This window comes from Rhea americana, unplaced genomic scaffold, assembly GCF_003343005.1.
Source record: "Rhea americana isolate MKP2758 unplaced genomic scaffold, rheAme1 scaffold_0, whole genome shotgun sequence".
Lineage (NCBI taxonomy): Eukaryota > Metazoa > Chordata > Aves > Rheiformes > Rheidae > Rhea > Rhea americana.
The window spans coordinates 16,645,998-16,671,541 of NW_028185037.1; the positions used below are offsets into that span (position 1 = coordinate 16,645,998).

Consider the following 25,544-nt stretch of genomic DNA (forward strand, 5'->3'; position numbering starts at 1 on the left):
AACAAAAAAAGAATTGTGCCACTGAGTTTATCACTTAGAGGAAATACCAATCTCTTCTCAGTAATATGGAGAAGTGGAAATTGAGAATAGAAGTGTCAAAAGAGGAGGGGTTAGAAGAGACTGGCTAATTGAAGAGCAAATCAYCCCTGGAACTATTCACGGAGCATCTCCGGACAGCCTGGAGGAGTTCACAGGGGAAGTGGCTGAACTGCTAACCAGACAGGCCAACTCCCACTAACACTGGTTCACAGGGCTGGTAGCTAATGAGTATCGTAGCCTGCTCTTGAAAAGCAGGTGAACCAAGACCTGTAGGCTTTACCGGATACCCGAGAGGGCTGTCAGGGAGACATCAGCCACCAAGGGCATCCTCAGCACTGCTGACTCTGCTTCCAGCCACTCAAAGGTGAGAGAGGTGAACGGAGACCTTGAGAGTTCACAGCAGCTGGGCTCCAACGTATGCCAGAGCCTCCTTCAGAGGCATAAGGAAAGATCAACTTTGACATTTCCAATATTCTAAGGTATAAACTAAGAAAAAAGGGAATCCGTATACTTTTAGGCACCCTCCCTGTCTATACTACTTTTCCTCTAATAAATCATAAAGGAACAAAAGAACTCAAGTTCAATTTCAACTAATCATTTTCTGCAACCTTTAAGACAGCAAATTACACTCATTAGATAGGTCTCTCATGCTCCATATTTCTGTAGTTTTTCTCATTTATTACAATCGTAAACCAGAGAGGTGGGAGAAGAATTTTTGGGTTGTTTGCCTAGGCAATGCCTAGGAAAATCAGGAGCCTGAGCTTGATTGAGGACTTAAAAGTACCAATGCCAGTAAGAACCTTTCTTAGTCGATTTTTGGTTCACATATCATAGTAGCARGCAGTAATAATTGTGGAAAGGTCCAAGAAAAATCGTGAGGTCACTTTTTTGTTTTTTTTCTCTTAGATCGACAAACGTTGTCTGTTCAGTAAACTGTTAAGACAGGAGATGAGTACTTGCTTTAATTATGCTGGGAAAGTGAGGAAAAGGAGAAACAGAAGATCTGTTTGAGCTAAAAAAACAGTATTGGCAAAGACAAAATTGAACATACACAGACTGTGCCTATATATATATGTGTGTGTATATATATATATATATATATGTACAGGGAACTGAAAGGTTTTGAGCCACTAAAATAGCAAAAGCCTTGAACAGCCTTCAAATAGCAGCAGTGGGAGCAAACTAGCAGGATCTGTGTACCTGGCAGTGATGTGCCCAAGTGCTCTGTACACTATTGGCTTTTGGGAACTGTCGGGCTGCAGCCGCGTGGATCTCGGTTCAGGTTAATTTGCTCAGTTTCTCAGCCTCTTTGACTCCTTCTCAGCCTCCTCTGCAACCCCYGTGGAGCTCCATTCTGTAGCCGCTACTGATACCCGAGCTAATCGTTTAAAACTAGTGCCAGTCCTATACTGCACTGCAGTTCTGTTCTCAGCTCAGTATGGACAGGCTCTAATTAGCTTCCACAAAGAGTTTATTCATTTAAGAGAAAGATCATATTATGTGCTTGCCTATGATGGAAGAGGAAAGAACTCAGTCACCGCAAAGATTTCCTTCCTGTCCTGGATTCTTACATCGCTCACTGCTTCTTTTCAGAGAAAAAATTAAAATCCCCTTCATCCAGATATTCTCGTTATTAGCCTGCCAAGGGAGTTGGAGAGGTATAAAGTCCTGCCTGTCTCTCCTGATGTCCAAATGAAGCCGAGCTTTCTGAGCATTTTGGGCGAGGATCCAATTTCAGCCTTTCACTGGACGCCCAAAGCAGTCCTCATTCATGAGGACTAGGCGCTCCTACAACATCACGGAATAAACGAGATATGGTTTCACRCAGTACCTACTGACCATACTTGGGAGACGCTTTTTACACTTAACTACATCAGCTATTTCTTTGCCTGCCCTCAAAATCTCACCCACTGCAGGTTTTTTTTAGACTACAAACCTGTAATGTTTCAAACAACTCCTGCCTTTTTTGTTCCTCTGAAAAGATACAATAGCAGCAGCCCTTAGCCGACAAAATCAGAACTGGGCCCCTGGAAGAAATGAGAAGATTATGATTTCTTTTTCATCAAAGATAAAAAAAAAAAATGTGTAGTTGGGAGAATTGGAAGTATTCACTTTCCAGTTTTGTATCCTGGAAGGCTTACATATAATATATATATTTCTCTATGACTGCTTGGAAATGTAAACCTTCCAACCTTCCAAAAGCANAAAAAAAAAAAAAAAAAAAGGAAAGATTAACATATATATAAAAAGCTCTTATAATTAGCACAAAAGATCTCTTGTGGTTAAGACTGCAAGAAGGACCAAAAATATCCTGGGATCTGCACTGAAACTGGGGGTTGGTATCAGCTAGAGAGGTGGCCAGATCATCTGTAATTCAAAATTCAAATGTATTCAAATTTCCTGTGTTTTTTTTCTAATGATGATAAAATAAAGACACTAAAGAGATTTTTTATTTTTTTATTTAGAAGCACATACAAAAGAGGGATTTATTTGAAAATATTTTTGCAATTTAACTCCTAAGTAGATACAAGCAGCAACAGCTATGAAACAAATTTTTGTAGAAGGATTGCTCTGCTTTCAGCAAACACTAAGATTCAGGCCTGATAAAGACTGTGCCTTTCTGTTTTAACAAAAGTCGTCTTACAGAGGAAAATAGCAATATTCAACTGATCTTTATAATCTGCTTATTTTCAAGACCTGTCTTTTCGTTTTTCTCAGCTATAAATAGCCCTCTCTCCCTTGACATGGCATGGCCCCGTGTCTCCACTGGTAGCTAGGTCCCCCCTAAACGTCCATCAGAGGAGCACCAGCTGCTGCTCGAGGTTGCTCCAGATGTGCCTTTTTCCCTCCAGGGACAAGACGGAACCGCAGAGGAGACACCTGCCCCAAAGAGGGGAAAGCGATTCACTGCCAGACCTGGTAGCGGCTGCTCCAGGTCTCCTATCCGCAGCGGGATCCGCTCCTAACAGCACAGCACGCTACACCGGTATCACCTGCTGAAAAAGAGGCTTTTCACAATACTATAATTAACATCGAAAACAGCAGTTGCAGTTAAGTCCCTCCTTGCAAAAGATGTCCAAATCTGTTTTCAATAAAGGCATTTTAATTGCTTTAAAGGTTTTATTAAAATCCCAACAGACCAATTACAGACAATTGTTTCCAGCCTCTACCTACCTAGAAATCACTCAGTTTGCAGCAGTGAAAGATATGTGCTCCATTACATGCTCTCCTCTCCCTCTCTCTGGTAACCACATTTTCCACTTACTACCTTTCCTAAAGGTGGTCTAGAAAATGTGGATCATCAACTTTTCTTTCTAAAAATATTCTACATTACATTGGATTTAGGTGCTTGTATATTAAAGGATTTGTGCTGCCTAAAAACAAACAAGGAAMGATCCCCCCAAAACTAAAACCTACCAGGCCCAAGAAAATACCATATTCTGAAAACAATCTCTCTRTAGAAAATATTATATTTAGAAAAGCAGTGGCAACTTGAAACAGAAGATTAAAAGATCTGGATAAAATATTCTTTGCATTCGAGGCTTATGTCACCTAAGGGGGGGACAAGCTAGCAAGTGCTCACCACTCACGTAMTGGTTCGTTGAGCTATTCAGGGGCATTAAATGAAGGCCTGGCAAGCAAAGCTCCCGAGCTCAGTGCAGGGGAAGTGCGACCCCAGGTTGCAGGAGAGGTCCACCTGGCCTGAATTTTATTGCTTAGCGCTTTGGTCGTGATGCATCTCACAGGCTGTGTAAAGCGGATCYGAGCCTCAGCTGCAAACGTGCAATGGGTCTGACCAGAACAGCTCCGGTCKGGGATACGAGTCCTCACGCTGAATCCGTTTGGGGTATCGCTCGCAAGGCCTCAGTCTCCTGCTACAAAATATGACAAATAACGCGTCCCATATCTGCCTTTTCTGTTTGTGCAGTGCTTAGCAGAATGGGGCCCGAGAGGCATGCAGTAATACAAATAGCTAGAAGTGATTAAAAGAAGTGAATAACASGAGATGGCAGCCTGGAAGCACTTCTTCCTTCAGAAATTTAAGGGGCTGATTCTGTACTTTACACGTCTGTGAGCTTGCATGACTGATCCTGTTTATATCAGTAACACTGCTCSTATAAGTACATTATAAGTTTGATAGTAAGTATAACTAGTAATACGTCTGACACATGCTTTTCATGGTGAGACGTTAACAKTGTACTCTCGTCCTGAAAACTTTTACCTACATTGCACTTGTTAGTGGTGGATAATAGATGTTTTAATGAGACTGCTTTAACATATCAAAAATAAAATAAAAATCAGTGCAAAATGAGTTCGGAAATTTTTTTGTCTCTTACAGATATGGCTATCCAACCACRTTGTTCAACAGCAATAAAGCCATTCGTGAAATCCAAAGTAACGCTTAAAATGGTCACACTTCAAAGATAAAGCTGCACGCGGATAACACCAAGAAGTTTCATCCAGCTTACATTTATTGTAGTTCAACTGCTTCCTCCACAGCACACTCTCTTTATTCACTCCTCTGCAACTGATATTTTTCTTGCCAGTGATTTAAACGAACCAGCATGCTGCGGTGTGCTGTACTARCATTTCTAAAATTAGCTCCACACTGATAATTCTGATTTCCAGCCTCTGCTTCTCTCTCAGTGTGGCAGTCAGATTACAGAGCCAACGAACAAGAGAGGGAAACACGCTCACAGGCAGAGTCCCTTATGGCTTTGCCAGAAACAAGCTTTTGCCTTTTATGCAGTGCAGGTCTCTGTTTTCAGYGGGTTTCGGTCCTACTTCATCTTCACCAGAAGATTCTAACAACTTCCAACAGTTTATGGAAACTTTCAGAGTTTATGGAAGGCCAAAAGCCCTTTGATGTGCTCTTCAGAGCTGCTAAGTCATCTCACCCTCCATTCAGGTTGTGAACGAYCACCTTCAGTGGTTTTAACAACTCTAGACAAGGATCCTACCAGAAAAATTACATGCAGCTGAACCGAGAGTAGTACTGGGGCTCAYAGTTTTTCCCAAGACACAACACACATTTTACTACAGAAAGCATTAATTTGGGTGCTATTAAAGTATGCTTTCAGAGCATACCAAGATAGACCTAGGATTGCCCCATATTTCTCAGCTAAGACCGAGCAGCAGACATGGAGCAGAGGTGCCCCATTAGGAGCACTTCATTATTTTTTGTGAAATGCAGTACAATGTCCTTAGGGAAGCATTACCATTARGGTAGGCTTTAGCACAATTTTGATGCCAGAGCACAGCCTCAGCATTAGGAGAYTGTTTTACTTGAGAAATCTATCTCTGAGCCATGATTCCTCCTGCACCTTCTCCTGCCTCTTGCTGGGAATAGCAGTTTGTCCCAAATCAATGCGACTTTACTGCTCAGATGTGTTGGATCTTTATTTGCGCACATCCCCAAAACGTTGCACTGGATTAAGTTGGAAAATGAAAACATCTATGCAGCTATCGCACAGACTTTTCTAGTAGCCTTTCTTCAAATGATCCTTTCCTATGACTTGTATATACGTACTCCTGGGAGTACTGCCAACAGTTCCTGCGTTTCACCGCTCTTCCTCTGGAGCCACGTGTTAATCTTGCCTCTCTTGCACAGAAACTGTAAGATCTTTGGGGCAGAAACTAGTTGTTTATTCTGAGTTTGAACAGCACTTATCCCAGAGAGATCACAGATTGAAACCAGATTCCTGCTACTACTGCAATACAACCACATATTATTAAAGTTAAAAGGCACACCTAGCAACAAGATCTGCCTGACTGAGAAGGTACAGATTGCTGCTTTGGACAGCTAGAGAGGCAGGTRTAATCCAGCACCTGCGTAAATCATGCTCACATTGCCTACGTACAGGAGCACTAAGTATGGGAGTCCAATATGCAAAACAGGCTTTGCTCTCCAGAGTTGCTAGAAACAAAGGCAGTCGCAGCCTATCTGCATAACTCAATAATGTAAGCAACATACATGAGATGAGCGATTGCCATCAGAAGGATTACAACCCATCCTGAAACTTCTGCATACAATTCGATTCCTGCGTCTCTCTGCCATGAAAAGCCATCATRGCTCACCAGCTCACGGCAGCACTGAAGAGGAAGAAAAATCTCAAAGCTACTATCTATCCTCAGCCTTTTCATCAAAGATGGACCAATGCCGTTCAGCAGTCCAGGAAGAGCAGGGACCACCAGGATCACAGCTAGTGGAAGAGGTTAAGCACATAGGCTGTATTTCTCAAATTCTTCAGTCCCCAAGTGTGTCAGTAGGTCCAGGCAGACACTAGGAAACAGGAGAGCYCAGGTAAGTGATCCCATTAAGCAAATCTGACTAAATCACCTAAATCATCTCACTCGCAGTGAGATGTGGAGGAAAAGGATGGTTTGAGGATACAGATGGATACATCCAGACTGGTCAGAAACACAAAGCAAACTAGCCTAGGCAAGAAGTTGTGTTACATGCAAATACTCAGCTGCAGTACAACCCAGCATGAGGAGCCAGCCATAAAATAGTATTCATTGCTGGATGTATTTGGCTTTTTTTACGCTACTTTCTCCAGTGCTATAAGAAGAATAATCTACAAGTTAGTAGCTCCTTCATTTCTGGTGAGTTGAATCATACAATAGAAGCCAAATTGACTTTTATACTTGGGCACCATTTACTAATATTGAATTCACTCTAACCTCTGGAATGACAGTCTCTGTCCCACCAGTGGCACCAGCTTCCCCTACTTAGTGCCCCCCTCTTTTCATGCTCTCTTTTTCACTCCAGGCTTGTCAGTCCCCCATGCAAGGGAGGAGCAGTCTATACAAATCAGTAAACTCAGCATGCTACAACGCTTCCAGTCTTTCCTTGCAACAGGCTCACCTCTGTGCCATGCATACAAAACACTGCTACAGGCTACATCCCTGGAGCACTGCGACTAGTGCTTATTAGAGTAATCATAACTATTTTCTTGATAAATTATACCTGCCCCAACTGGTAATCGTAGTCATTTGCAGTGTATTGTTATATAAAACTTGGAAGCACCTTTGGGCAAGGATCCTCTTTGCTATGCATGGGCAGTGCATAGTGCAAGAGACACAGCCTGGACAGTGTGGACAGCATCTCTCTAAGGAGGTCTGGTATGTCTGAGTCTCACCAACTTCTAGGAAAAAGGTTTGATTTATGGAAGCAATGGGAAGGAACCTAAAAGTGCTGAAAGGAGACTGAAGTACTCTGGGAGATGCAAAGATGTCTCATGCTGGCTCTTCATAACCCAAAGGAGAGCGCTCATCTCTCCTTGTCCCTGAAGGTACTTCTGCAGAGTGAATAAATACATTATAAATAATAATATCTGGGTTAATAAAAAGGCATTCACTTCATCCAAATAGGAATATGAGTTGCAGTGTCTATGTGGTCCTATGTCTTTTCAAATAACCATTCATAGGTATGTCAAACATAACCTTTGCCATCACATTCACCCACCATTCATTTCAGCTTATTAAATGACCGCACACTGTTAATAATTTTCTTATCATCACTTAAAATGATTCAGGGGATTAAAAAAGGTACCATGACATGACGATTAATATCCACTTAAAAGCCTGATTTCCTCCTAGATTTGCTGAATCAGAACATGGCCATGACTTTCCTCTGTTTAATCTAGAGAAAAAGAAAATACTACAGGGAACTTCTTGTAGATGATATATAAACTAGAAACAGAGAATTGCAAAAGATCTTGCACCTTGATACCCCTTCACTTCAGGGGAATGTGTCAGAGAAGCAAAAAACACTCAAGAGAAGCGATATCAGGCAATCAGAACAGACAGCTGTCATACTCTAACTAAAGTCATCATCCCACTTACGTTCCTTTTCCAGTGGTTCAAGCTCTTAGGCTTATTGTTGTTTCCTCTAATCCCCCAGTTTGTGGAGTCAGAATAAGTTAGAGCAGTCACATCCTTCATTAAAAAAAGGAAAGATCAAAAACGAATCTTCGCTTCATTGTTGCAGACAAAAGCTGAAGAACCTGAACACRTGACTGGGTTGAAAAGTCACAACTCATGTGGTAGAAAACCCCCCCTCAAATGTAATCATTCAAACCAGTAGTGTTTAAAGCAGACRTTTTCTGACCTGATTCAGCATGGGGCTGCAGACGTGACTATTTTCCCCGTACAAATGTGCAGGAATCATCGCAGGTGTTGCCTCTCCAGAGACACGTTTCCAAAGCCTAAGGCTTCAGTGTCCCTGCCCAGCAGAGGGGAAAAARTGCTAGGGAGAAAGGAGAGGAACTACCAGTTTCCTGCTAACCTTTTCTAAACCATCATACTACTGCACAGTGAGGTCTAAATGCAATGCTATCATTGGTTTACTTCTGGGCCAAGAGGTTGAACCTCTAACCTTGCCTTCTCTTTGTAGATAGTCTTGCGTGGCTGTTATTTGAGGTAACAGGAGCACTGCTCCTGGGAGCACTAAACCGAAAGTGTTATCTCACTTGTGTCTCATTGGCTTCCTTTTTTATTGTGCAAGAATATTCCTCCTTTTCCCCCCCGAAGTTACATTTAACAACCCTTGAACATGTCATTTCTTTAGTCTCCCTCTTTTTATTTTAGAACTTTTTCAGATTTTGTAGCTCAACTATGAGCCTGTGGGAGAGAAAGGAAGGATCAGTGCCCCTTTCAGCCTGGACAGGATCAACCCAGAATCACCACAAAGCCAAATGTTTTACCTTAAGGAGCTAAACCCCTGCATGGTGCTTTGAAAATAGACTCCTGCTATGCTGTAGATCAGACTTGTTGGTGACAGACAGCAATGTGGTCCCGATGTAGCGAGGTTGACCTACAGGTCAGCTGAAGCTGTATTCTTTCATTTTCTCTCTTAGAGGCTTAACTGGCACATTACGAAGTTTTGAATCAGATTTTTCTGGTCTTAAAGTATCACTGGCTTGCTCCTTGCCTGTGAATGTCTTCTTTGAGGGTTGTGCTCTGCATTAAAATGACAAGAGACATTTAACTGTCCTCTCCTGCTCTTTGGGGGCTAGTGTGCAACTTGTAGCTCCATGCTACCAGGCCAAGTGAAGACCATCAACCTGACACAAAGGAACAAACTGGAYAGGCCACAGAAATCACAGAAATCACAGTTCTCCCACTGGCCACACAGCAGGAACAGCACACGCAACWAACAAAACTATTTACTAATTTGCTATTTGTCCAGGTAGTGACCTAGCCAAAACGCTCCACTGCTGACCGAGTCTTGGATCTATCTTAGTCCACCCAGAGCACAGACGAGCTCTCCCATTTGGAGATCAAAACCAGCTACAGCAGGTTTTAAACTGAAGATGCCTCAGGATTAAAAGGAGATTAGCAATTTGCCTGAAACAGGCCCCAAAGCAACCCTTAGAGCAGTGGAGTTGCTTTCTCGACGTAGTGCAAGCAGCATTTTCATTAAGGAGCTCCTAATGTGTTCAGCAACTCTTACCAGGGTAATTTTATTCCCCTTCCCCTTCCATTTCACTTCTCCCAGTCCTGTTACTCCTCTTTTGTCTTCTTTTTCCCTCTTGCAGTTCTGTTACCAGACCTTTCTTCCTTGCTTTTTTCTTCACCTCTCTTCCTTGTTCTTTTCCTTACCTCCTTCCCCAGCTTGGCTGCTGTGTTATTATCATTATTGGAACTGATTTCTCAGCTGACAGCTTCTTCCCTGCACCACTGATGCTCTCGTGTCACTCTAATAAAGCACTGTTTTTAACTGCATTTTTTTTCTTCACTAAGTGGGCTGAAAACTATTCTTTTTTCCCTCTGAATGAGGCAGAAACCAGGTCCATCTGTTCTACATGCAGGATCAGTGGCAAAGACACTGCACGGACACCCAAAAATTATCTTTTGCATTGCATCCCACTCTTCAACAGAACTGACAGCTCTGAGAGAATGACCATATTGTAATCACTTTTTAAATAACTCAGAATTACAGCTAGATATTTATGCTCTGGAGAAGATAACATTGACTTCCGACCATCTTCAGATAAAAAACATTTTGGCAATTATTATTTGGCTATCAGCAGAGACTATATTGTACAGTGGGACCAGAAGTAATTCTAACTCCAGTCCTGAAAAGCTTTGATTCTACAGAAGCTTTGATTTCTGAAAGTACATGGAGCCTGGGAGACATCAGCAGAGTCCTAGAGTAACATAAGGTGAACCTAAAAGACACAAGAAGATTTAGGTACAGGATGGAATCAGAATCCAACACTGCAGAAGTCTAGTAATCTTGGTTCATGTATTTACCTGCTCTGAGAAGGAAACTTCTCATAGACTTAAGATTACAGCATTGAGCATTTGGCAGTCATCTTGATGCCAAAATAATGTCTCTCTTTTGACTTCTTACCTCATTGTTGAAGGTCTTGTAGCACTAATAACTTTACAAAGTTCTCTGGACAAGATAATGTGATTAAGAAAAGATTCATCTGATCTAAATTTTACTGTCTTTAAGGTGTCTGTATCTAAGCCAGATATTTAACTTCCCATTAGAGTCAAGAGAGTTCAACTTGTGATTTATCAATGTCAGCATTTATTTTAGGGTGACTTGAACAAAGACCACCGTCTATGCTGAYGAATAGAGGGATTGTAATGACTTGGCCACACGTAGATGCTTACACAGAAGATATCCACATTTAGTCTTATGCTTCCCAGCCTAATTACTATTACTGTTATCCTGTTGAGAGACAAGTTGACTTCTTATTCCTGAGTCACTTCATCATACTTACAGTTATCTGTTGCTAAATCAAAAAAGCAACTCCTAGCTATAACTCAAAGTCCTGTTTAATCACCAGCAAAGGACACAGAATTCTTGATTTAAATGCATATTTTGCACCTGAGTACAGCCAATGGCTGTCTTTCAGAAAGTTCTCCAAGCTTGTTTTAAAAATAGTAAGAGAAAATCAATCATTACTTGAGTAAATTCTTGCAACAACTACCTGCTCTGCTATTAAAACATGGACCTTCTCTAGATTAAATTTATCTTGTGTTATCTTCCAACCATTGCAGTATCACTGTATATGCAATTAAAAAGCCCTCTACTACAACATATACCAAGCACCTTCATACCCTGGAACAAATGTTTATGGAACACTCAAATTAATGCTTATAAGCACATTATCCACTTCAAGTTGCCTGGAAATAAACTCATGGTAAAGTAAGTGAACACAAGCACTGCCAATGAAGATGAGCACTGACATATTTCCATCTGCCTAAAATCTCTTTTCTTCACCTCACTCTAATAATGTTTTCTTTAGCATTACCACTTCATTAAAACTGTTAGATATCACTCTATTACAAAAGAGCTGTTTTCTGGACTCCTGTTCCATGTTGCTTTTGAGGTGTTCTACACTGGTCTCTGGAGAGTAGATGTGTTTTCAGCCTATTTTCTGTGGAATATGGTGATTCAAGCAGTAAGATAAAGCACTCAGTCCTAGTTATATGCTCATTTGCTAGAGAAAGTTGCTATATATTGATTATATCAGGAGTTCCCATACTTTATTTTTCTTGACTACCACTATTGGCTGCAAATGCAGCAGCAAATCAGGACCCTGCATTATCATCTGGACTCCAGGAGCAATAGCTACAGGTGTAGAACAGGATGTGTGTGAAGCAGCATGCAGATCTTAGATTAGTCTCTAAATTGTGCTTCTAAACTCCTTTCTCCTCCTACCAAGACCAGTGATGTGGGCATACTCAAAGACTAGATATTAGTTCAGTTTCTACTCTTCCTGGGAAGAGAGATGGACTCCACCAACATTTCAAGTTCTCTCTTTCTAGGGAGAATAGCTGAGTCACTGTAAGAAATCTCTTACCTACACAGGTCACCAATAAATCACTTCCCCTAACACCACCATTGCCCCTAGAGCAAAGAGTGATCAGCAGAGTGACTCAGAGATGCGTGGGTCTGATTCACAACAGTTCTGTGAGCTACTCCTACAGTGATGCTGTTGTGTAGTGACTCTTGCTTAGGACTGAGACAAAAGTCACAGACTAGTCCAGTGGGAGCACCGTACCCACTGCATACTGAATTCTGCGTCAGCGAGCTGTGCCTTCCAAAACAAAACGGTAATGATGATGAAGGTGATTCAGAGATAATTCCTGCATTTACACTAACTTGCCATGTATGGACAAAGTAATTCTCGCTTTAGTCCATATTCTTAGGGAATTAGAGGTACCAGCTTAAAGCTGACATAGGTCCCCTTCATGTTTTATGCAAGTAAGTTGCCAAACCAAGTGCTTGCTATCCAAAATGAGCTCAAAGCTTAAGTCTAATAAGTATAAAAATGGCCAAAAGGTAAATACAGCTATATCCAGATAGAAGATGCACATGTAAGTGAAAATGCCAGCACCATCCACCTGTTAGCAGCATTTAGACCATCCAGAATTTAAGTCAGACAGTTATGATCGAACTCTACTGTTGTAGTGACATAAAGTACCAAAGGAAGAGGGTCAAGAAGTCTTTGAGAGATATTTTATGGAAAGGTTTCCTATTTTCAATGAACTCTAAAGATTATCCCTAGGGTTTGTGCAGTGTCAGTGCTCCAAATACAAACAGCTTAATGTTGATGCTAGTTAACCTAGCTACAATTAACTTTACCTGTGGTTAATAAGAGTACTATTACCTCCAAAGTGGACTGACATGCCCAGCATCTCCATCCAGATGTCACAGCTCATTTCTGTCCATGTATTTTCAGGAATGAATGGTGAGGAGAGGAAAGAAAACTCTATGACTCTGGGCCTGGAAGTCCGCCCATTATAAGGCCAGCATAAAACAGAATATTCTGTAAAGAGCAAAAAAATCTATCACTCTTCACAATACAAAGCTGTTCAAACCTTGGAGATGCTCAGAACTTGACTGGACACAGCCCTGAGCAAAGCAACCTGACTTTGAAGTTAGCCCTGTGCTGATTATGGGATTGCACTTGGGCTCTCCAAAGGTCTCTTCTGAACAAAATGGCTTTATGGTTGTCACGGTTGTCAGCTCCCTTGTTGGTTAGAAAGCTGGTGCTTTGCTTGCTCAAGTTCTCTTGTGTGGATGGAGGCCACTTACCTTACTACTCCCCAGCTTACCTGCAGTATATTTATTAACAAACAACAGTTATAAGGGAGGGAAAAAAAAACCTTCCTCAACTTTGAGGAGTGGGAAGGAAAGGAAAAATGCCACGCCTATATAAGCCAACCCCTGAGGCAAAACTGCAGAAAACAAGCCACAAAYACCATAGAGTGAGTAGAACTGAATCTCCGGCAACTCCACTATGAGYTGGTCCTCACTATCTGGCCTGGCGAATTTCAAGCCTTCTGTTTCTCCCATTCCTTGAGCTGTCCTGTCTTACACAGAGTGTAGTTTTTTTGTGGCAGAGATGGTGCCTCACTGGAGGTGCAGGACCTTGATCTTCGCCTCTGGTACTAATAGARTATCAATAAAATGTGAAAAGCTTTTTCTGGAGAGCCCAGAAAAAAACGCATTACAACAGCCAAATCCAACTGTTCTTCTAGCTTTAAGAGATTTATGCTACATTTGTACTGACATGACTCAAAGCAGTTGCTAGCTCAGCATTTCTACAAAAACAAGGGCCAAAACAGAAACTAGTAGATGTTAAAGGAATATAAATAAAATAAATAAATAGAATAATAGAATAAATAGTATAAATAAAATAAAAAGACTTCCTTATGTCAGGGACATTTTCATGCATTCAAATATTGAATAGCTCTCTCTGATTTCAGTATTAAGTTGAACTCTTGCTAGTTTGCTGATTCAGGTGATACACATGACTATGCCCTCTAAAGTCCTGAGCAGTGCTTCCATACACTACAGGAGTCTCTAGTTTTAAAGAGAAACGCACAGCATATAAAAGTCAGTGTAAGCCCGTGAACAACCCTCACAATTCACCTCATTCTTCCAAGGCCTTATGAACCACTCTTCTCCACTTACGCATTAGACATTATGAAGCTAACGCCTAAGCCACTCACAGAGTTGGGTTTTTGTCCCTAAAAAAACCCCATCCAGAAATCAGTGTTGTTTGTTCACTGACTTCARTGACTAATTTTGAGTAGCGGAGCCACAAAGTGCAATGCCAGGCAGAAAGTCAGGAATAGGAAGAAGCAGGACTGCTGCCAGAAAACTGTCCCATCTCTGGACACTTGTGTCCAGGTGATCACAGAATGCCTGCAAGAAGGTGCAGGGCAAACAGTCARTCTCAGGCCTTTGATTTGGAGTGCAGTGCAAAAGGTAGGCAAGCTGGGGTTAGAGCATGACCTCAAGATCAACTTTAAGGATGAATATWAGTTAACTCCAAGTAGCATGGAGAGTGTTTTTATGGGAGGACTCAGGGAGACAGGCCCCCATTGCAAGACAGAAAATAGAGGGAAGGTTTAAAGGCAAACTCAAGATTTCTAACTAGGGAAAGCTCTTRCAGCTACTGAAATCAGCAGCACGAGAAGGATGATGAGACTAAAATAGGCCCCTACATCTGCTTGCATGAATTGCACTATAAAATCTATTGATTGTATTGATTAGCTCTCTACTGACTTTGAACAGCATTTAAATACCTKCTGCACACACACACACGCACAGATACATGTAGCATCTAAATTTAGTTAACCTAATGTGGCTCTGAGATGAGGTAAAAGTGTCCCATCCCTCAGGTATTTGCGGTGTAGACATCTAAATTCAAGTTATCCACCTGAGATCTCCTTCATATTCAGTGGAAAGCTTCAGGCACTGTAAGAAGCAATTAACCTAGCCTATTTTAGAACCTCCTTTCGGATGAGATGAATTGCATGCTAGAAATTTCTAATTCCTGTTTCTCTTCAGTGGTTACAAAAGGAGTCTAGACAGCTACCTCAGATAAGGCACTAGATAGATGAATCCCAATGCAAATGTTGAGAGACAACCACTCAAACTCTGAGGAAAAGAGGAAAATCCAGTTGTCTTAAGTAATTTAGCACTGAATAAAGTAGACTATTTGAGAATGTACTATGTGATAATATCGTATGCTGAGAACAGGCACTGTCATGTCTGGCACACAATTGCCAAACTCCATTTCTCTACAATGTCAATGCACCCAAGACCAACAAGATAATAGWGCAACATCTACAGAAACGAGTAAGATAAGGTCTGAAGAAAGATCCTTTTCTGTGTTTTCCAAAAATCATAAAAAGTTAGGTTATGATCAGTGTTACATATCTTAATCGGAAGGGCTCTTACTCTTAGACTTGGTAAGATGCTGCAAATTATTGGTTTGTGTTAATTTGCCAAGATGATAAGATGAAGTATTTGAACTTCCATGTGAGTTTTATTAGCACAAGGAGTGCTGAAACRGAAAAGGGAAAAATCTGACAAAGTTCCATGAACTGAAAGCGGAAATGATACAGAAAATAAATCAAGTTATAGGATATACACATAGGGTGAAACCCAAATTATTTTAGTGGAGTAAGATTTCACCAGTGAAACATATTTGTAACGGCATGTGAGTTAACATCATAGAGTAAAGCTCCTAAGTCTTTATCTAAGAGTATTATCCCAAAGCAAAGTGGCTTTCTGCATAGGCTGCATAGGGAAATATTCTCAAAGTTGTAAGATCTCGCAAATAATAGTTACCTATTCTAGTAAAGGAAATATGTTCAGTACTGTTCTCTATGTATGAGGCCAACTTGCCCCACCAGCCTATGTCCATACYACGGACCTCACTTACCTCCAGCACTGGGAGCTCAAATGCAGACTCCCACTAGGAATGGTCATTGCCTGTGGCAGCATGTGATCTGTGCCCAGACATTACATTTCTGTCTCTCTCAGACTACAGCCGTGCCATGGGTCATGCTGGCACTGCTGTTATTGACCACTGTGTGGTAGTGCTTGGGGACATCCCATGGCATTGTATTACTAATTAGCCTGGACATAGCTACTGACCATCAAACTCTAAGCATGGGAAAAGGCTACTTGTCATAGCTATTTCCTGATTGATACAGCAAAGTCTAGAAGRAGGAGGTAAATCAAGCTTTCTGATTTTCCCTTCCCAAGCTGTTTCCCRTCTTCTCCTGCTGATTTCTTCAGATAGCCTATACCTGGGAAACAACAGGCTGCACCTCTTTGGGAGCCAAATGTTAACACAAACAGGCCTGATCAGTACCATCGAAGTCCCTACACAGAAATGTTACTGCTGACTCAGTGGGTATCATCCCGCACTGGTCAATCAACGTTAGGTCTGCCCTAAACTGTGGTCCTACAGGGCAGCCTGTGCCACTGTGCAGACGGTGTCTGAGGTCTGATCAGAGCGCCTTGGCCCGTTGTGTTTACTGAGATTCTTCGTACATCCCACAAGAGCAGCAGTGTTGAGCAAAGGTAGAATAGCAAATTCCAATTCTTGTAATTACCTTCCTAAATTAATTCCCCTGTAATTTCAATCAGATGCTCTTAATATTCCTCCTCAGGGTGTAATCCCTCCTCAGCAAAGGCTCTGAGTGGTACACACACACACACGCATGAGCTGAACAAGATAAGCAGAACCAGCGATGTGCTGCTGAGAGCCTGGGGGCAGATCCCCACCATGCACTTAGGGGATTTTACTATCAGTCTCTCAACAGCTGTACTTGCTTCTCCTAAATCCCCATTGAAAATACAGAATTTGAGACTCTTGCCATTTACTGTCAGTGGGAAATGCCCAGTAAAGAGTCCTCTGTTTCAGGATCAACATCTCTGTCCTTCACCTTAAGTTAGATACAGCCAAATGTAATGGCTCCTATAAAACATGCAAGAACTGGGACTTGGGAGGATTGGGACCTTTAAGCTTTCAGCAGAGATTTAGCTGTTTTGGCAGTGGATGGCATTAGGAACACTGATTTATTTTGYTGTGCAAGTTACATGCTCAAAATGGCAAAAGCATGACAAATCTGAGATGGGAAGATATCAGTTAAATACATATCACTGAATTAAACAGATAAATGTAGCTCAACRATCAGAAATGAACAAAAAGTAATGAAGAAATACTTGCTACTTGAACATAGATGCAGTGTCTCATGAAATCTTAGTTCTAGTGTTAATTCAGGACAATGGAAGAAACTACATGAAATTAAAAATTGGCTTCAGAACTATAAAGRAAGGCAAATGATATCGTATTAACCAGGAAGGGGAGAAAGCTGACATTTAGTGAAATGCTGAACGGATTTTCTTCGTTCTGGTTTTATTAAATACTTCTTTAATGATCTATAAAAAGGATTAAATTGAATGTTAACGAAATTAACAGATGCTAATCTGGAAGGTGATCAAAACACCAGYGAGGGTAGAACAGAGAAAATATGAAAAACACCTGAGATTAGAAAATAACACTGGAGAGTCAACATGACAATGACAAACTAATACAGCTGTGCAAGGGAAGGCAAAACACATCTATACAGCTCTCGGCAACAATTCAGAAAACAAGGATGACARAAGAAGTTCAGGTATCCAGAAAATGAGACAAATTCAGAAACCTGAAGGGACAGCAAGAGATGACAGCCAACACAGGCAGAATTAAGATTCCTCCTCTGTAGCTGCAATATAATGGACCCGTAATACTCCACTATCACATACTGGCAACCTAGAAGAAGGAAAATAAGAATGATTTTGGCAAGACTGATGTGTGTAGGAGAAGGGAATGAGAGCACATATGTCCTCAAAAGACAGGATGCTTTTGAGATGTAGGATCTCACCATCCCTCAGAACTGAGATTTGGCAGCACTGGAAATATGCAGCTCCACTTAGCTGTGGTTTCCAGAATCCATCTACAAATCAGCCAGAMGGAGCAACATCAAGGAGGGCTACGCGTTAACCTGGTGGCTGTGATGGAGGTGACCATTAGGTATGAGAGAGGGATGAAGGCCTGTCAAGGATCCTGGGGAYGACTGTACCTTAGGAAGATCTCACTAGGCTTAAGTAGAACAGTAGGTTTGTTGTGCAGAGGAAGAAGATGTCTCCCATCAAATCTCTGTCACACTCCTTCACTTCGAATGACTGTGTAGGTTCCTCCTGACTTCAGTGGAACCTTTCACTTGCTTCAAGTTAAACATACACTAAAGTTATTTGCTCACTTAAGGCGATTTACAGAACTCCAGCCTGAAAGTTCTCCCAAAGTGCCTTATTTCCAAAGTAGGTTACTATGAACCTAAATATCCCTGGGCACGTCCCTCCCTCCACGGAAAATGCTAAGTTTCTCAGTTATCATAGGCAAAATGCCTATATACAGCATATACTTAACAACTCTTGTGGACCTTATTCCTTATAAAACTATTAATWTTTAAGTTACCGCTTTTAATACAGTATCTACCAAAAGCAATGTCTCCATGGCTCCATTCTTTCTGTAAAGTTCCCTGCACAAGAAGGGAATATAGCATTATTAAATAAAAGAATAATTATTATTAGTTATTTATATCATTCAAGGTTGATAACTGTAGTATCCAACCACCCATGCRCCTGACTATATCTAAGGTCACTGATCTACTATGTTTCAAAGTAGGATATAAAAGAGCTTARCACTCACTTAACTGATAGTGTTTGGAAAGTTTTTCACAGATGTTAAATTAGAACCAAATTACTTAAGTYCATATTCAGTCCTCAGATCTGCATGATATTACCTGGCCTTGTATATGCACCATAATCCTGAAAAGGACTTTTTACTGTGCAAGTACATGAAGCTACATAACCTTATATGAGGCAATCAAGACTGATTTGTTTGAAAAGAGAGAGCTTTATTTTGACCAGGCATGGGTTTCTGGTTGTAACYTGGAAGACTTGWGCTCTGCACACATACACAGGTTTGTACCTTGGCTAAGCCATGAATAAATAGGATTCAAGTAATGTTTGAAGAGAGGAAGCCTCAAAGAAAGAATAGACAGATTCTAGGATTCTAGGTGTGTTGCCTTTGGCGTGATCCTTTGAAGAGGAGGTTGGACTAGATGATCTCCAGAGGTCCCTTCCAACCTTATGGATTCTGTGATTCTATGGATTGCTTGGGCACTTGCATATTCACTCACACATGCTCAAGCACACAGTGGCATATAAAAAAGTATTATATTTATGTGAGTTTTTTATCCAGATCTTAATAAAAATTAAAAATTGCTCATAATGCATAGTCTTTAGTGACTATTTTTTCATAGAAATCATAGAATGGTAAGGTTGGAAGGGACCTCTGGAGATCATCTAGTCCAACCCTCAGCGTAGCCCATACAGGGATTGAACCCACAACCTTGGCATTAGCAGCACCATGCTCTAACCAACTGAGATAAACCTGCCCCAATTTTCCATTATATTTGTTTTGAATGTCTATCTACTCTGCACCAAAACCAGCAAAATGGRTGTGGAAAGAGTCTCCCTGCTCATTTTTGAAACATCTCTCTAACATCCATCTCAGATTAAATCAAGGAATAAAACTTAYGGGACCTCTCTGCCACGCAGTCAAACTGGAGGTGCCAAGACCTTGTTGTGCCCTATCAGRATCCCATGATTGCTTGTGGAGAGTAAGGAGGGGCACAGGAAGAGACCGAGAAGCTTTTTACGAATCAAGTCCTTACCAGTGTTACCTCCAACTAAATCCCTACCCAATTGCTGTGTTGCAATGATGGCAATTAGTGTAGCCACGGCTGCAAAAAGCTCCTGCCCCACATGTCTGCAGGGCTTTGTATGTCTCTCCAGGACTGGCAGAGCAATGCTGAGAGAGATTATGTTGCTCTTCACTACCAAGTTTCTCAGAAGACACATAATTTACGGGCTGTTGGAGGATCTTTGCAATATCACCTGTGGTCAAAAGGAGATAGTCCATTTTTATAGAAATTATTCAAGGAGCTCTGACTTGCTTCTGCAGGTCTTATTCCTGGGTAGAGCTGATGGCCTTGGAAGACGAGCTGCTCGGGGTTTGCCATCGCTGGTGTTGCAGTGCCCGCAGGTGCTTCACCCATATCGCACCCTCCCTTGCGCGTCGCTGGCCATGGTTGCTCTCACCACTCGTCCAAATAAGGCTGCCCAGTGACTGCATGTTGTGTGAACAGGTCAGTAATGGAGGGACTGGATTTTTGGAAGGGTACTCAGGGGACCTRCGACCCCAGGATTTTTAGGGGCATGCAGGAATATGTCTGTACCACCAGCAGAAGTGTGACTGCAGCTCTTGTGAGCCTTCCCTTGAGCAAGCTTTAGCAGCACCGAAACTAGATAAGTTAGCAGCGTAGCCATGGCAACACCGAGCTCGGCACAGGCTAACCAACCCAGCGTGCACCCGCTTCCAGAGCGGGTCTCGCGACCGACACCAAAGCCCTAGCGATGAGCTACAAGGCTGTGGGTATCAATGAGCTGACGATGGACTTTTCCTCTCCTAAAGACCAGATCTGTAATTTCAAAGACAGTTTGGGTTCCTAAGTCAGAGTTAGACATCTAAAAGCTCCTGTGGATCTGCTGACGCGACACTGAAGCTGAGACTTGGGATCCTAAGCCACTCGGGTTGCACAGATAGACAGCGACTTGCACAGGTTCGGCTTCCTCTTCTCATTTGTATGAGCAACACGGCAGCTCTCCGCAGCCGGTAACCAAAGCGTGCAGAGCTGCCTAATCTCGGCCGCCGAGACTCATGCAGAGTTCACCAAACCGCACACAAACCCAGGGCTGACGCCGCAGGTCTCGGTGGAGATGCAGTAGCAGAGGTGTGTGATGAGGTCTCCAATGACTAAGACTTCATTATTTTTACAAAGTATACTGCAGAATATTTATCAGTGCATTATGATGAATTAGCATAAATAATTAAAACAGACCAAGAATTGTCAAATACATGAGCAAAGGACACTTGCTAATGGACTGAGCTTACTCTGCTGCTCCATGGATTCACTTAGGCCAAATAAAGAGGCCAAATAAGAAGCAGAGAAAGGACTCACAATTATCCTTTTTCTTACTCTGGGCCAGTTCCCATCTCACACCAGATAGCTGACTCTAGTCTCAGCCTCGCAACTCAGCATGTCTTACAGAGCAACTCCTGAAGGACACAGAGAAAATAAGAGAAAGATCCCAGACTCTCCGCCCTCCACCCAATACCATCAACACCCTTCTCCACAAACTACCCACCCAAGACCTGTCATGCAAGAGGTGCTCACTGGCGCTTCTCAGAAATATGGACAAACAATCTGACAGGTCTCCTGACTCTGCCTCTTCTTGCATTCCAGGTACTACATGGTGTTGAAAGATGATTGCTTGGCAAATTGGGTGAGGTTACATGTGTTTCCCATGTTTTCCCTCTCTCTTATTTTTCCATGAAAGGGAAGCTTGCAGTTGTCACAGGAGGTGATATAAAAATAAGAATATCCCCCAGCTACCTCTCCTTCAATCATCTTTTATTTCAGATTCTGTTGTATTTCTATGTATAAAAAAAGCATTTGGACAGCTTGTGGAGGAGAATGGGGCTCAAGTGAGTCTCCCCGGACAAAGTACACATCCCACGAGCCRCAACAGCAGGGGATTCCTATAATATATTGCATGGCTTAATATGAAGGAATATATAATACATCATGGGAAATGCAGTTATAGCTACAGGGAGACAAGCTCAGAGAACAGCAAGGATAGCAAGGATAGACCATAGCCTGCCCTATAAACCCCAGAAGATATCTCCAAACTAGAAAGAGGAGAAAAATAGCTTAGTATTTTCAACAGAAAATGTTCAAGAGGAGTTCAACATTTCATAGCTGAAATTTTTCATGGGATAATCACTTTTATCTGACCAACTATYCTATTAAGCTATTGCTATATTTCAATGAAGTCCATGAACCCYGATATCCTAGTGCAGCGAAACTTTACAGGTGTTACAGAAATCTTTTGTTTAGCAGTGCTTCCAAGAGACGAGATATTTTCAGAGGTGAAAAAAWTGAGTCAGCTTCTTTGGGACCTAGTCCCCATCCTCTCTGATATAAATATAAGCTTGGACAAGCTCAAATGTGCACAACAAGGAAGGAGGAAGAATCACAGGAAAAATATCTAATATCTCTTTCTAGAAGTAAATCACTGCCAGTGCAAGCTGGCATCCAAAATTTTTGCAGAGTTCTGTAACACGGCAAGCCCCCCTCCCTGCCCCAACACCTTTGGTATGTCCTGAATGTTACAGTCCTCTTCTCTCAGCAGCYTCCCATTTACTAAGCCCTGGGAGAAGCAACACTAGACCCCCTTCCATGGGCTACTCCTGAAACACTTTTGCATGACTGGATCTCTAAGGAATTCATTACATCCATCCATACTGACCCTCAAGTTGATTTTTCTGTCAGCTTCCCRTATGTGAGAGTAACTGTCTTGCTTTTAATTTGGTTGTATGGTATTTATTGCAAAGCTACTCAGAAAACTGAGACAAAGTGTAGTGCTTCATTAGGATAAGTAGGACTTTAAAAATAAAATCACAAATCTGTGTATTTTATGGAACGCCTGGGAACCTCACACCAGCCCAAGAGAAAGTGTAAACTGTTCTAGCACAGACAGCAATATGCAGCATCACAGTAGCACCTCCAACATGAGAAAGATTCCTTTTCAGAAAGAAAAGAGTTGAAAGACTGGTTATTTCAAACGAAGATAAAAGACTTCAGATTTCAACTCAGAGCACTGCTACTCAGCTGCATTGCTCCTGTCCTCAAGTGGGTCATCTTTCTCCTGCAACAGGAACAAGCCCTGGAAGCTATCAACAAGATTTCAGCTTCAGTCTTCTACTGCTTTGGCCAGATCTGTTTTGTAAGGTTTAATCCACCCAGGATGGGTGGATGTAATGCAGCAGTCTGCATCTTCTACGAAGTTCAGAAGGAGATGAGATACGCTGAGAACACATCTACCAGCCATAAGAGAACAGAAATGTAACGTGGCCAGCTGCTGCCTGGGATTGCTGAGCCCCAGCAGGTAGACTGGGCGGAGATGGACTATCTCACCAGGTTGGACAGAGTGCAGGCAAAGCACTCCAACCGCTGCTGGAAGGAGATTGTGCTCACACTGCCAGAATGGGGACACACGGCTGGGCCAGAAGTGTTATTGTGCCCTCCTCCACTGAACATATGTTACTCTTTCTGGTCCTCCATGGAAGAACATTCTGTACTTAAAAAAGGAGTAAGGAGTGTTGCAAAGCCTGTTTTCCTCAACAATAACAGCAGACATGGAGACCCAGCCCAGCGGCACTCCCCCATCTCCTCATGTAGTCCAACAAAGTTCAGGGAGGATCTGGCCCGGAAACACCTCTGAGTTTCTAACTACTAGAGGGCTAGTGTCTTCCTTTTAAAGCACAGAAAAACCTTACCAAAAAAAAAAAAAAAAAAAAAAAAAAACGGAAGGACTTGTGTATTTTTTACTTCTTTTAAGGATAAGGAATCCTAAAGGTGCTTTCTTGTTAATGCTGAATGTGGCACCGATTGTCTGAATAGGATGCTTACTGACATATATGACAGCAAGTCAAGCTCATGGCTCAGAGGTTTGCAGGACTGACTATCCACCAAAGTCACACATCAAAGGCCACATATTATTTCCATGGAAAACACCAGGTCCACTTCTGAGAAGGATCCAGCTTTACAAACATARAATTTTGTCAATTATACAATCCATATCACACAAAAATCTGACCCTAATGGCAACACATAAGAAGCGATCAAAAATGCATGTTGTAACTTGGAAATTTTTATGCTCATCACAAATAAATGTGAATCTCTGAGTATGAGCCTGTCTACACCTATCCACCACCYTATTGCTTATACCCAGACACAAACCCCGGTAGAGTTTAGACTCAGATGCTGCAGCTGCCCACAAACGGAGAGCTAGATGCCAAGGTCTCGTAACACGCTGGYCGGCGTTAAAGCCTCTGTGTGCAGCGTGAGCAGACTAACCAAGGCAGGAGCGACTGGCGTTCACCTCTGTCCAAACACGGCTCTTCCCGAGCGGAAGCGGTGTTATGTAATACTGAGCAAGATCATATTGCAAGCTGTATTAAAGAATTTCCCCCAGCCTAGCACACCCAAAACCCACACTCTCCCTGTCTGCTCTCATAAATTTTCCTAAAGCAAAAAGGGGGCGAAAGAACTGAAAAAAATCCTGTGGTAYCTAATGTTCAGATTTTCACAGAAATCCGGCTGGAAGGCAGCAACCTTTATCCCAAGACACGCTTTATAAAAAAGACTGAAAAGAAGCTAACAGCAGTAAATGAGTAGTCTACAWCAGCACGTTAGTAGTGAACACTGCATTTTACTGTTCGCCCAGGGCAAAAACCCTGCAAACATCAATGAGAAATTTGTGTAAAGGTAAAATTAACAGCCCTAAACTCAAGGTATATATTTGCAAGCCTAAAAAAACCTACACCTGTGATCAGTCCTTCCCAAGGTCCAGCTCCAGGTTCACAGCCTCTACAACCAAGAGCGCTTTGTCTTTGGTAAATAAACCAGCTTCAGAAATCACTGCTTAAATCTGTCATCATAATTTTGCTCAGTAYACATTATAGAAAAAAAAAAGCAATAACACCATGATTATTGATAAACCCCTGGGTTTTCAAACATTCATAAAACTGAAAAACACATTTATTCACAAAACCGAAAGACACTGCCGACTCCAGCATATGCCGCAAACGTTTATTTGTCTATACTCCTTACAAAAACTTGAAGGATCAGAATTTGTGGGAATGCAAAGCAGCGGTCATTAAGTTGGCTTGTCGTCTCTGGGCCACAGGATGAGTTCGTTCAGTCTCCCTTCGCTTGTGGGTAGTTTAACTTTCTGGTTCATAGTGCTGCAATGCCTGGGTTTCACGCACTGCAGAGCGATGCTTATTGGACCAAATAGCGATGGGTTTCATTTGACATTTTCAACTATTGCAAGAGTCTGTTCCCTCGGGGTTTAGAAAAGCTTGTCTAACCACATGTAATGCTCCCGGCTCAACCGGAGCCGGCAGTGTCCCTTTAAGCACTTTGCRCCCTAAAACTGGCCAGAGCTCGGTCCCTGGAGCATCCCTCTTCCAGGGTCTACGAAACGCGGCTTTGGGCACTACAGTGCAAGGCACCGTGTGCGTGCATGTACGAAAACGGAGAAAAAGACCTAAAGCAAGCTGCTCGTTTTGGGCAACCTGCTGACAGAAAAACGCTCAAAAGCACATCCCATAATAAGATCCTTGGCGTTTTTCTCCTCGTTTCCCCTCTCCCTCCCTTACCCCCCCCCCTCCGGCGAGCCTTACGCCGGGAATGATAAAGCAAAACGCCGTCGGGGCGCAGCCTCCCGCGGCCGGAGCCCCCCGAGGGTGCGGGCAGGGTGCGGGGTCCCGGCCGCGCAGCGTGCGCGGGGGAAGCGCGTACTCACACGAAGGCGTGATAGAGCAGCGCCCAGCCGCGGGGCCGCTCCAGGGCGTCGTAGATCAAAGTTTGGATCCGYCGGTACTTGGCGTTGTTCCTCTTCACCGGTCTGCTCAGGGGGGTCTTGGCCAGCAGCCCGAGCCCCGGCGGGCTCCGCTTGCCGCCCTCCTCCTTGCCGGCGCCCTCCAGCAGCA

At 42.5% G+C, this 25,544-nt stretch overlaps 1 protein-coding gene and 1 long non-coding RNA gene across 2 annotated transcripts in view; both read right to left on the reverse strand.

Moving 5' to 3' along the window:
• The window catches only part of KCNQ3 (potassium voltage-gated channel subfamily Q member 3), a gene marked incomplete at its 5' end in the record, with an annotated part of 197,009 nt that extends 171,467 nt beyond the window's left edge, over positions 1–25,542 (reverse strand). Inside the window, one exon of the mRNA XM_085300492.1 lies at positions 25,358–25,542. Within this exon, the coding sequence (XP_085156618.1) occupies positions 25,358–25,542 (185 nt within the window). The remainder of the gene's footprint in view (positions 1–25,357) is intronic.
• LOC146602070 (uncharacterized) lies at positions 2,650–4,576 on the reverse strand. The gene is made up of 3 exons (XR_014898325.1): positions 4,509–4,576; positions 3,630–3,914; positions 2,650–3,032 (listed from the first exon to the last, which is right to left on the reverse strand). It is a non-coding gene; the product is annotated as an uncharacterized LOC146602070 (long non-coding RNA).
• Positions 25,543–25,544: the final 2 nt, after the last annotated feature.